The following is a 14,188-nucleotide window of genomic DNA, read 5'->3' on the forward strand; positions in this document are numbered from 1 at the left end:
GTAAACCAAGGAAGGGCCATGTCACATAGTGGAAATGACCACAGGCAATATGGACAGGGGGTTGTGCATATAATGAGGAGCCTTTTTCTTTCTTTAGCACAGGAAACAGGCAGTCCTTTTGAATGTCATTTTCACTCAGCACCTATGGAGGATAATGCTGTGTAAGTTAATTGGCCAAATGTAGTAGACAGTGTATATTCAAAGGAACCTGAAAACTTGAACATAAAGATATTATATAACTAATTATTATAAACCCATTAGATGTTGTTTGAATCATTAGTCTGTCAAAGGGCAAATTACACAGCACAAAATGCTCATTCTATTTGAAGGGGATTGTAGTGAAATGTTACATAATCTGCGTGCAAGTGTTGCAGATGCGATTCATGTGAACAAGCTGCTATAGTGTGACTCTCAGAAGCATCAGCAGTTTTCCCTTAGGGAGCAGGATCAACCATGTGTTACATTTACATTCATTTAGGTTAACTGAAGCTATTGTCTCTGAGGGCTCAGAGTGGGTGCTCTCTCATTGATTTACATTGCATCTTCTCAGGAAAGCAGAAACACCATTCGTCCATCAGTCTGTCTTGGACTAATTATCACAAAGCTTTAGTATATTTGGATGGATTATGCATTATGAATATAAATCTTGTATATAAAGATTACAAAGCATACATTTTTAATAAAATACTTTGAGACATTTTAAATTAATTCTCATATTTAAAAATAGAAAAAATGTATTGTACATTTTTACAAAATGAATTCCTATTTGCTTATTTGTTTCAAGTAGTGAAGCAGGTTTGGCTGTTAGACATTAGATTTTATATATTCACATCATATAGGGGTTTACATTTTTGCAATCTAAGTGAACATATATCTTAAAACAAGTCCCAAATATTATCCAAAAATGCATACAGTAGGCTTTTAATTTTAATCACACTCTTGATGAAACAACACTGGTATCCCAACACTGTTAATATAACAAAGCAAATAAGTCCAAAATCCATTATTCCTAAGGCTAGTGTTTTTATTTATAAATTCTTTATAAATCCAACAGTTTACTTATATGAATTCTGATGACAATAAATAGCCATTTAAAGTTAAACCTTGCTTTAAAATTTAGAATAAGAGCAAATCAGTTACTGCTCAGATACGTAATTCTTTTCCTTTTATTATGAGCACGTTTTTATGTGCATCATAAAACAGCAGCCAATAAAAAACAAACAATAAGCTATAAATCTCTTCAGGGACAAAAGTCAGAGAAAGAATGAGGCCCCACTGAACTTTAGTCATTTTACTATGAGTTGGCTCAAGTTCAATGTTTATCATATTTCTTTCCGACACGCTACTGGCCTGATAAATGCAACAAGAGGCACAGAACTGAAAGACCAAGACAAATACTATTATATATTACCACAATCAGCAAACAGAAATACTTACAGCATATCATTCATGTTTTCCTCATGTCTTTAGTCAGTTATTTTTAGGACAATATAAAGTACTTGGTTTCAGATATATGAATGTTTAACATTCACCTGATTTAAAAAGTCACAGATTTTTACGTCCAATGTGCTTTTAATGCATATTCGATTTAATTATAAAAATCAAACATTGAAATCAATCTTAGTAACATAGGTGTTTACAACACTGGCCTGGCACTGAATAAATTTTACTTGTGTACATATCAAATGTAGATGGAAGTAAAGTGCATTGAAAAGGGGAACTAAACAGAGGAGACAAATTCAATGTGTTTGCACCAGTGTATGGATGTCAGCATAGTTCTGTGTCTGTAAATGTGTGTCCGTAAGGAGTTTCTGCACTCCAGCTAGGAGAGTTATTTTTCTATTCTGCTTGGTTCAAAAGTGGTTGAAAAAGTGCTCTGAACACTATCAAAAGTGGTTCCTTGGTTCTCCTCAGTATGTGCCAGTGCAGTCAGTGTAGCTAGTCACTAGAGCTTTCCTAGTGTGTTACACAAGAGACTCTCTGCTCATGATGCGATTAGAGTTTTCAATATGCAGAACAAAATTAGATATTGAATAATTGAGCATCGGGGATTTGAAAAAGCATTAGGAGCGTTAATAGATCATTTATGTGTCCAGATTAGCTGAAGGTCGACAGTTTCGCCCAAGCTTTTCTTCTTTTCCCATTTCCCAGATCAGTTCATGGTTCTGTGCAAAGCATGTTACTGGAATGATTTAGTTTCCTTGCTAAAGTACTCATGACTCATTTCATGCATACACATTTGGAAGTGAATAAGCCATGTTGCTTGTGTGTGTAAAGAGGTGACTCAGATCCCTTGACCACTAATAACAGAGTTATTTGTACTTTAGTGAAGCTTAGGACTGTACGTGGGTTCCAATTCAACCATCAATAAATGTGTAGACCTTCACCATCATTTGCGAGACAGTGGTGAAATTAAATGCGGTGGAAAAAATATTCCTGCAATGTCAGGAGTAATGTTATGCTGCTCAGCATGTTATTGAGGTGGTTCATGAAGAAAAACCAGACCGACCTGTCAGGCACATTGTTGGAATTAGGGAACTATAAATTAATGATGTTAGTGGTAGAGGATGTTGTTGAGTGTTCCTCTCCCCCCCCCCCCCCCAATATCTTTATAATTGTTTTCTCATGCTTTTTAGTTCTAGTAGTATATTATACATTATTGAATATAGTCATTGTCCAAGCACTGACACACGAGACTGAAAGCAAGGTCATATTTTTTCAGCCGTCTTTGCTTTTGGATTTGTTTAAGTGTTGTGAAAAAAATGCAAAAAATTTGAGAATTAGTGATAACCTAATGGTTAAAATCTTTCAATGAAGAGTTTTTAAAAAAAAAAAAATAATTATTACGTCATGTGCAGGGCATCTTCAAGGGCTTAGACAGATTCTTCAAACGTCTTTTGGGGTTAGGCTGGGAGTACATATATCACATGTGCTTATCTACGTGGCTCTTGAACAAAGATTGAGAGACCATATACTTCTCAGATTTCAGCTTGAATCATCACCTCATCCAGTCCAAACCATATTTTATACTATGGCAGGTTAACAAAGGCAAGCAGATGTAGATGATGATGACCCAATATGGGCAAAGGTTTGTGGACACTTTAAGCTGTAAACATCCTTATTTTACATATTTTTTGTTTTACTTTATTTTTGTACAAATCTGTTGCAGGCTCCACTGGCTGGTGTTAATCAGAACAGAAGTAAAAGTAAGAAAGAACCAGGATTTGTACAATAACTCCACAAAAATGACTCTGTGATGAAGTTGCAGCCCACCTGCAGCTTGTTCAAAAGTGCTTCAGGTGTTTCTTTAGGAAGTGCAGCAAAAGAACAAAATACACTTCACTCCAATTTGATCACTCGCATTTTCCCTGTCATTTAAATGTCACAAGTTCAACCAGACTCTAGATTTAATGCCACTGCCTACAGACATGCACTTAAAGTCAGAGGGGGTCCGCAGTAACGAAACCAATCTACAATTACTCTAAAACTGAATAAAAGCCAAGAAATTTTAACACTGAAAAGAAACATGCAGGGTCATTCAGAAACCACTGAAATATCATAAAATCCTGAGGGGAAAAAAACCCGTAATTATCTACAAGACAGGGAAAAAATAAAGAGGTTTAAGGTGTTGAGGAAAAATGTATTAACAGTACATAAGCTCGTTAATGTTCATCAAAGTGTAACATGATCCGTCCACAAATGTAGTTTAAATTGAGCAATTTGTCTCAAGGACAATGACACACAATAAAGGAAAAAATAAGGCAGTAATTCAGATCAGATTTATTAAACCTAGCTGCTCTTTTAGACACTTAGACAAAAACAATGTATTTACTTTACACAAACACATTCTAGACATTTAACTCCCTCATCAGAGATGCAACGTTTTAATGCAACCATGCATCATAATATACAACATAATCATGAGTCAGGATCAACTTTACTCATGGGATCATCTGCATACAGAATGAACAAAGTATAATTGCATTCATTTGAAGAGCAGCACTGTGACTGTGTGTGTGTGCGTGCGTACACCTGAACAATCACACCCTTATGTGCTTTTTGTACATCCCATTCCAGATGCATTGTGCGTGGCTGTGGTGATTTACCCGTTCAGCCGCAAGAGCATTAGTTATACAAGTCAAGATAATGTGGCATTCAGCCGGCAATCCAGTTTATCCAATAGGTGTTGGATCCAGTCAGAGCTCAGTCACGGCTCAGACCACTCAAGTTCTTCCTCATTAACCTTAACAAACCATGTCTTTCTGCACTCTATGAACCATCATTTGTGCAAAGGGAGATTGTCATCATGAACTAGGTTTGTACCTTTTAGTTCCAGTGAAGCCACATGTTAAAACTACAGCATACAAAAGACATTCTATAAAATGATGCATTTCAAATTTGTGAAAACTGAGACCAAGTCTGTGAAGGTCAGGTGTCCACACAGTGCATGTGCATTTTTAACATTAAAATAGACACAGACATAAGTACTGCTACAGAAAGATAAACAGAATAGATTTAACATTTATAGATAAGTACCAAATCATTACCATACTCCTGAGACAGATTTCGAATAGTTTTAAGGAGCTGGGTTCAGCACAGAGAGCATTTTTGAACTTCAATAACTTTAAAAAGCATGTCTGTGGTTTTAATCTTAGTTAGATATTCAGCACAGTAATAACCATTTAGAAATTGAGTTCAATGTTGTATTATATCACAGGAAAGGTAAGATTATGTTTTGAGAACAAATTTTTGATAGTGTAGAGGAACGGATTCTCTTCCCCTCTGCATGTTCAGCAGAGTTCCTTAAAACTGTAGAGCAGCTCCATCTACAGGACATCAGATGCATTACAAAGACTGTACTTCTTTCAGGCAGTGTACATTGCTAATACTGCAAAATATATTCTGTACTCCACTGGCAGTTACTTGTTGAGTTATACAGAGCTAAGCATAGAACATACCAAAAAGAAACAACACTAATCGTTACAGATGTCTTTTAAAAGATAAAGCCAGTGGTAACGGACATTAATTCCAAGAATAATGTGGAGACAAACAGCAGTAATGGCATTATGTAATTAGTCATGTTTTTTTTTTTTTTTTAAATCCTACATTTCGGCAAAAATGGTCACTCCAACGTATAAAGTGCCCAGACTGTACTTTTAGCTCATGGACATCAAATGCAGCAATTGAAATGCAAATACTCTGTAAGTGCTCACATTTAGGAGTACACAGAACTCATATACTTGAAACAATCAACACAAGCTCCCATCACAATTACTTCTGGCTTTACAAGCAGCGCACCCACCTGCTTAAATCACACAAACCAAAGTGCATTCAATAACATACTACATACCACACCAGACCTTCACTACAAGCCTGCACACCTACATGACCACACATGAATACAGAATGAACACCTTGTATTTAAACACCTTCAAAAGTGTGTCAGCTCTTCCAGTCCCAAGGAACACATAGATCACCATCCTGCATAACAGAATAGAAGTGCGAAATGCAGAGATGCAGGCCCTGCATATAAGGAGACCGCTCCTCGAGCAAACGTCTGCAGCATGGGATCATCTGCCTGCTGGAGACACTGGGCTCTTTGGACAGACTCCGCAGAGACAGACCCTGCACACAACTGGACACCACGTCGTCCTCCTCAGCCTCTAACCTGCAGGGCATACAGAAAGCGTACCGAGATGAGGAAGATGAGGACTGTGCTGTTTTTGTAATCTAGTCTTGCAAAGAAACCTACAATTCAGACTTTGTGGAAAAGATTCTACATGTAAGTTGTGGGAACAAAATATGACAAATGATGCATTTCCAGCATGTAAAGTTATTACAATGATTACGTCGATTATTTCCCTCTAATACTGCTATAAAACACGCTGGTCAGGAATAAAATTTAGATCTGCACTAACTGCTCCTTTCGATGAAGACGTCTGCGAGCCTCCTGAGCGTGGCTCTGAAGAAAGTTCTGTAGGTAAACGGGGTCACACATAGTGGGGATGATGAAGTGGCCCATCTCATGAAGACTAGCACTAGAACGATCACTATTGTAGACAGACAATACAGAAAACCGTGATCAGTGCAGCACATTGAATGCTTCCATTTTTACTGTCATCTGACTTTTATGACTTCTTGGTTCTCTACACAAACTGTGTGCTCCAATGTTTCAACAACACAGGAAGTGAAAAATCATTTAGCATTGTTTGTCAGTGGTCCATATGACCTGTTGGTGTTCTTTTTATTTTATTTTTGTACATGCACTGTGCAACACTGTAAACTATATACAAGTACACACGTTTACTAAATGAATGATTAGTGGACATCTTACTTTTCTATTATCATGGTGAGTCCCTGCAGGCTGCGAGGGTGCAGGGCAAGTCTGTGAGGCAGCAGTCTCTTGTGGAAGGTGTTGAGGGTGCTATAGTGGTCTTCCAGAGGTAACACCAGATCCACATGCTCCATATGGATCACCTGGATCCCACCTAACAGGAAACTGATCCTATCCTTTAGCCACTCTGTCTGCTGCAACAGTCTGCTGTAGCTAGGCATCCTCTCAAAGAGCTACACACATGGAGTATCACAGACTTCAGAATATATGCACAAAGAGAAACTCCAGAACTACTAGAGGATTTTTGCACAATTAACAGAGATGGAACTGACACACGAATACACACTTTACCGTTGTCCACTGATGATGCACATCCATTGTTCCCAGCATCACATGGCCTGAGGCATTCATTCCTGATTGGTCAGTAAAGACTATTGTGTGCCCTGTGTGGGGAAATGATGTCAATACAAGAGGCCATGTAAGCATGCTGACTCATGTTGTCCGTCATCCATTCGCACAACAAAAACAGAACCTGTGTGTCACATATAAACCTTTTGTTCATAGAGTACCTCTGAGATTAGGCATGGCCTCTGGGTTCTGTAAAGAGAGGCGGCTCAAACTCTGCATCTGACAGCATCTGTGCGCAACTCCCCATTTGCGCTGCCACCTGCAGGTAGGAGAGTATAAAAATATGGTACAGTATACAACAGAAGTGTGTACACCCCTGTGCATGATCACTTTATTATTCCTCAAATGATTTAAATGTGTAGAAATTCTCAATAATTGCATTATTCATAAGTACATGTAGAGCATTTCCTCTCAAAAACCTATACTTGAGTAAAAACTCAATGCAACAAAAACTAACAGCTGTAATCATTGACAATCTGTTAAACCTGTGATCATTGAATCAAAAATTGAGTACATGTGATTCCAATTAACCAAAGTGCATGAACATGGTTATAAAATGGCTTGTGAACACAAGAACGCTCTCATTTATGACCTGCAGGCTGTCTGGTCTATATGCATGTCTGCATCATGGCTCTACATGGAAAATAATTGCCAGAGTAACTGAAAAATCGGACTGTGAGACTCCATAAAAACAGAAGAGGAAACATGAAAAGAGGACCAGCATGAAATCAGCCGAAACACAGTTGCAGCCATAATCAGGATGATAAGACAAGCCATAGTACCACTAATCAGATCTGCAGTGGTGTAATCCTAAAATGACACCATGTACATGTGCTACTTTCACAAACTAAATCTGTAAAAGGACAAAATATGCTTCAGATTTTGCACAGGAGTTATGAATGGAAATTGGAAGCTTCTGTGGCGATGACATTGCATAAGGACAACCACTATGGTTTATGTCCAATCATCCTGCTTTGTCAACTACTTACTCGTGGTCTCTTTTTTCTTCTTTGTATTGATGTATTGTGTTGTGTATATACTGTATACTATATTATGTCTTTATTCTATTATACATTTGTATTTCTTTTTCTTTGCTGCTGTAACAGAGAAATTTCCCCATTGTGGGACGAATAAAGGTACATCTTATCTTATCTTTATTGTCTAAGAACAATAAGCCTTGCCTGCTTTTCTGCAGGCCCTCAACTTAACCCCATGAACATCACTGGGATAAACTGAACCCAGACATCAGTACCAAATATCACTAATGCTTTTGAGGATGGGACTAAGATATGGCTGTCTGATGTCCACATACTTTCTGTAATATAGATTATAATTGCTGTCTTATGTATATCAAAGCTGACCTGATATCAAGCAGGCCCAGTTTCTCAATGAGCTCTGTCTTCAATCTCTTCAGCTCAGCTCGTCGTGGAACGCTGGCCTTCTGCTTCTTTGTGGCCTCTGGTTCATTGTTCCTCAGCCACAGACTGCAAAATCAGTTCAACCATGGACTAAATAATCAGTTTGCAATTCAGAACTACTGTAACTGCACAGGTGTCACAATTACAAGATCTTATGACTTATTCTGATCTATTCTGTTCTACTTTTAAATAAACAAACAAATAAATCTATTAAAAACTGTAGCTCAATGGAAAAGCAAGCCTTCAATACAGCTTGAAACTAGTATTGCAGCTTAGGTGACCAGCTCCATGTGCTGTGTGATAATTAAGGCATCACAACAGCTCAATTTGAAGGTAAGCCCATTCTGTACTCTAAATAGTAAAACTTAAACGTTGGAAACGTACAGGTTCTGTTATAGAATTAGATGCCGGCCTTTACTTAATAGCAGCACCATATAGATACAGTTCACAGTATGACGTAATTCTAACATCCTATAATTCATGTTAAAAAATGTAGGCATTCATCAACAACATCAGCATGTACTAAATAGCTTAAGAATAGCAACCATGTGGAATGTGCTGAGGATCAGACATTATAAAGACTATACACTGGTTTATTTATATAACTTTAAGTTAACCTGAGTGTGGTTTCCAATTTCTTTGCCTGCTCCAGCTCCTGCTCCGGGTCTCTGAAGCCTGTGAACGAGTAGTACGTTTTGTCCCATTTAATTGGGCGATAGAAAGGAATTCCATCTTGTTGTGCTGTGTTCTGGCTTTGGGTTCTGGCTGTGAGAAGTCCCTGTATGTGTTCCACTGACAAGCTACAGAACTTCAAAACATCTACCACTGCACACAGGACATCCTTCGCCTGCAAAGTGAAAGTCACCGAACGGAAACCTGGGAAATGTAGGAAGATAAAGACAGTACGAATAATGACGCACCTGGAAAATATGGACAGCTATGCCAGACTACTTTTTTATTGACTACGGCTCAGCCTTCGATATTATCATCCCTTCAAAAAACAAGTTGTGCAATCTTGACTTTTCTCCTGCGCTGTGTAACTGTATACTGAGCTTCCTCACTGGCAGATCCCAGCATGTCTGCTTCGGAAAACACTTGTGTATATAGTCCAATGCTTTACACCCTTCACACATCATTGTGTAGTTGCCCAGACCCATAACGTCATCAAGTCTGCGGGTGACACTACGGTCACTGGCCTTGTCACAGGCAATGACTGACAGCCTACAGAGGTGAGGTTTCAAAATCTGGTTACATAGTGTGAGGCTAACAATCTCACACTGAACATCAGTAAGATCAAGTAGATGATTATAGACATGAGAAAAGATCAAAAGTTTCCACCAGCCATTAGTGACTGGAGGCGGTGAGGTCCAAAGAGTAGACAGCTAGAAAGTCTTGGGCGTCCATATCTGTGAGGACCTTAAGCACAGCTAGTAAACAAATCTAGCAAAAGAATGTATTTCCTGAGGAGATTAGGAAGTTAGGCATGCCACCACATCATACATGTACCTCATCTTAACTGGCCCCCTTCACAACATTAAGTAGTGAGTAGTGGGAGATAAAAGATCAGATTTAAACAGTTGTAACCTGGAGACTGTATCATGACACTAGTGTATAGAAAGATCATTTTCTATCATTTGTGCTCATTGTTATATGAAAAGGTTTATTAGCATTATAAATCAGCCCGGGTAGCTAATGTGGAAAACTTGCTAAACACCCAATTATAATGCTCCTCTAAATATGAAATTAAATTATATATTAAATTATAGAAAATATAAAAATAGTATGTACCTCTTAGTGATACTTAAACATGTAAACAGGGAAAATGGCAAAATATCACACCCTAAATTTAGTTAGCCTCCCAGCCCACGTACCATGCGTGATGAGCCAGGAGCTAGAATAGCTGCAATGTCTCTGGCTAGATAGATAATGCCACAAATATATCATATACTTTAATGTTTCAGATTTTATTTTAACATGCGGTGATACGTTCTCCTCACTGCTATGTAGCTTCAGTGTCCATTATCCACATAAAAATCCATTAGGCACAAACCTGAATGCCTTCCAATCCACTGTACACACAACACAATGGGCTGTAGATAGTACAAAAAGCACTTGTTGCAATGTAAAGCACTGCTAAAATTTCAGCAACAGAAATGAAGTGGCCCTTTGTATTTTTGTTGTCATAGTTTAACACACAATTCTGTAATATTAAATAAGTGGCACACTTGGCTTTGTTTGCTTTGCTAGCCACTTGTAATGGAAAACAGAGCTCATAGTACAGATAGCTCTTGATCATTAACTTGTGTAAGTGTGTACTGCACAGCACAGTGTGATGGAAATCAGAGCGAACAGGACGGGTTTTTATGGCAGCTAAGTCACGTTATTATTCCAAGCTCATCTCTGTGCTAATGAGACATACTGTTTAAGACGTGCAGCAACTTACCAGAATGCAGCACGTCATTGTTGTCTTCCGTTTTCTCCCTGATGTCCCTGAGATAAAAAGTGAGATTTGTAGGTTTGACAGACCTAAAGCCCGGCTTTTGCAGACTCTCTAAATAGCCGTTTAATCTTTTCAGAGAGTTTTCATTCACTTCCTGCAAAATCAGAGCACAAAAACAGGTTTGCGAAGTTGAGGACAGAATATTTACATCCAATATTCAACACAGACACCAAAGCTTTGCAAAGAGGAAGAACAGGGCATTATATCTTACCCTTTCTCTTGGATGCTGGCCAAAGAAATCAGGGTGGACCGCAAAATAAAAGGGTCGGAGCGCGTTAACAGCATCGGCTCCTGACAGAGCTCTTATATGAAGTATCTGATTTGTGCTGCATCTGCTGCTAAGTCTGAGTGAGTTAAAGAATGGAAGAAGTAGCTGAGATCATTTATAAGTAGTAAAAATCACTCTTAAATTAAAATTGACATTATAAGGCCTTGTTAGAAAAGTGATGCTACAGGAGTTTTAGGTAAGTTCCCAGCACAGATACAGATTATATACATAGTATGGTTCTGTGACTTAATAGTGACCAAGCACAACTAATCCTACATTAAGAGTTTAAAATAAAGGTCCACTTGTGATTTTACCGAAAACCTTGATATCTCGTGGCACAGAAGAAAAAAAACACATAGATATATGAAACCGTGAAATATTAGACATCATAATCACCTTGAAAATTTCAAACCTTAAAACTCCTGGGCTTTGATATAGCAGTTTCTGCTTTTATTAGAGGAAAACTAACCTCATACGCAGGAGTGACGTCAGAGACATCACGTTAGTGTTCAGTGGAGTTAGACTCCGAAACCATTCCTAAAAATGCCAGAAATAATAACAGTAAAAAAAAAAAAAAACATTGGAATGATGTGCCATTGTATTCCAAGTAATAAAAATCAACAGATTAATTATTTTATGTGTAAAAGCTGTAGCGAATAACCGAGTCAATAACAGTTTCTCTAGTGTGACCACATTCAGTCGTGATAAATCAGAATCAGGTTTATTGGCCAAGTGTGTAGATGCACACAAGGAATTTGGTTCCAGCTGTTTGTGAGATATAAATAACACTATACAAGACAAAACAGACAGGACAAGACAAAACAAAACAGACAAGACAAAACAAAAGACTATATGAGACAATACAGACTATATGAGACAATACAGACAGTATGCGTATTAAATAGGAATACAGAGTATATGACAGATCAGTCATGTACATAAAGTGTGAGAAGTGCATGATAGTGCAAATAACAGTATTGTGCAGTTTTGTGCTTTTGTACAATATACAGCAGCAGTAATGTGTAACATATACTGATGATGTGATGACTGACAGTTCTGATAATGCAGTACTTATAGATATGAAGCAGGAAATATAATGATGGTGAGTTGTTAATCAGGGTGAAAGAAACTGTTCCTGTGTCTGACAGTTTTAGTAAACAAAGCTCTGTAGCACCTGCCAGAAGGGAAGAGGTTGTGTTCAGGGTGTGCAGTAGTGATGAAGACGTTAATAAACACAAGTCACACTCACTTCGTAAAAGGTTAGCAAAGAGTCTAGGAAAGTTCAGTAAACATTTAAATCCAATGTCTGCATTTTTGGCCAATTTATTGATTAACTTTAGTAATATCTCCACCTCGGCTGTTGGTGTACGAGGAGATCCTCTGTAACTTCTCTCACCTTAGCCGCTAGCTAACCAAGTGCAAAAACAAACAAGCTATGTAGGTAGCGATAAATATCGCCTGAATATGTTCTCCATCAGCTACAACAGATATTCCATAAAGCCTGGTCAGAATTTAAGCATGTAAAATATGTTACTTACTGGTTCGCCGTGACTTTGTGCTCAGTAAATCTGTGTCTTTGGGAAAAATCAACGACCTTTTGCATGTAAACGGCGACACGTTTCCGAGGAGTCTTGTTTATATTGGTGTTCATATTGACCTCTGGTGGTGTAAACACGAATCACACCTAATCTAGCTTTAAATGTCTTTTTAGGGCCTGAGCACCGAATGGTGCGAAGCCCTATTGTTTTTCCTCGGGAGTATTATTTTTTTTTTTTTTTATTTTTTTTTTTTTCCCCACACATTGGCCAATTGGGGTCCCTTAACATGCTCGAAAACTCTTGAAATTTGGCACACACGTCAGAGTCGCGCGACACTAGGATTGGACAAAGGTTGGAATACGGGCGTGGCAGGGGGGCTCTGTAGCGCCCCCTGTAATGCAAAAACAAACATTGGTGCACAGATCGGGCAATTATGTACGCACATGTACGAGAGTTGGTACGCATATAGATCTCATCGACCCGAACAACTTTCGCGCTCTAAACTATGAGCTCCGCCCAACAGGAAGTCGGCCATTTTGGATTGTTTTATAAGTGCATGCGGTGAACTTTTAAATACTCCTCCTAGGGAATTCATGCGATTGACATCAAACGTTGTGAACATGATGCCGAGACATTGCACTTGCTAAATTGCGAAGGGATTTTTGATATCTCGAACGGTGCTGCCATGGCGAGGCGACAAAGTTATGGCGAATTCAGAGAAACAGGAAGTGTCTAATATCTAAAGCAAAAAATGTCTTATTGGGATGACACGCGGTGTGTATGTTCGGCCAAGGATTACGATCGCATCGATGTGCTTATTGTGAATCTCGGACATAGCGCCACCAACAGGCGCCAGGAAGTGTGTCAGTCACAACAGTTGCATGTGGTGAACTTTTAAATACTCCTCCTAGGGAATTCATGCGATTGACACCAAAAGTGGTGAACATGATGCCAAGACATTGCACTTGCTAAATTGCGAAGGGATTTTTGATATCTCGAACGGTGCTGCCATGGCGAGGCGACAAAGTTATGGCGAATTCAGAGAAACAGAAAGTGTCTAATATCTAAAGCAAAAAATGTCTTATTGTGATGACACGCGGTGTGTATGTTCGGCCAAGGATTCCGATCGCATCGATGTGCTTATTGTGAGTCCCGGGTATAGCGCCACCAACAGGCCCCAGGAAGTGTGTCAGTCACAAAGGTGGATTTTTTCACAGTTGCATGTGGTGAACTTTTAAATACTCCTCCTAGAGGATTCATGCGATTGACACCAAAAGTGGTGAACATGATGCCGAGACATTGCACTTGCTAAATTGCGAAGTGAGTTTCGATATCTCGAACGGTGCTGCCATGGCGAGGCGACAAAATTATGGCGAATTCAGAGAAACAGAAAGTGTCTAATATCTAAAGCAAAAAATGTCTTATTGTGATGACACGCGGTGTGTATGTTCGGCCAAGGATTCCGATCGCATCTATGTGCTTATTGTGAGTCCCAGGTATAGCGCCACCAACAGGCCCCAGGAAGTGTGTCAGTCACAAAGGTGGATTTTTTGTCAGCTTCATGCGGTAAACTTTTAAATACTCGTCCTAGGGGATTCATGCAATTGAGACCAGACTTGACCACCATGACGCAGAGATATTGCAGATGCGAAATTGCGAACGGATTTTTGATATCTCAAACACTGTTGCCATGGCATCGTGTCAAAGTTTACTTTTATTTCA

The 14,188-nt window shown here is 38.8% G+C and overlaps 1 protein-coding gene across 1 annotated transcript; it reads right to left on the reverse strand.

Moving 5' to 3' along the window:
* Positions 1–3,765: 3,765 nt before the first annotated feature.
* Positions 3,766–12,615, reverse strand: tcaim (T cell activation inhibitor, mitochondrial). The gene is made up of 11 exons (XM_060870136.1): positions 12,467–12,615; positions 11,398–11,465; positions 10,872–11,004; positions 10,604–10,754; positions 8,778–9,036; positions 8,104–8,226; positions 6,904–7,001; positions 6,686–6,777; positions 6,335–6,567; positions 5,919–6,050; positions 3,766–5,668 (listed from the first exon to the last, which is right to left on the reverse strand). Exons 2-11 carry the CDS (start codon positions 11,424–11,426, stop codon positions 5,443–5,445), a joined length of 1,476 nt encoding a protein of 491 aa, XP_060726119.1. The 5' UTR covers positions 11,427–11,465; positions 12,467–12,615; the 3' UTR covers positions 3,766–5,442.
* Positions 12,616–14,188: the final 1,573 nt, after the last annotated feature.

The sequence above is a fragment of the Tachysurus vachellii genome, chromosome 5 (genome assembly GCF_030014155.1).
Source record: "Tachysurus vachellii isolate PV-2020 chromosome 5, HZAU_Pvac_v1, whole genome shotgun sequence".
NCBI classification, from domain to species: domain Eukaryota; kingdom Metazoa; phylum Chordata; class Actinopteri; order Siluriformes; family Bagridae; genus Tachysurus; species Tachysurus vachellii.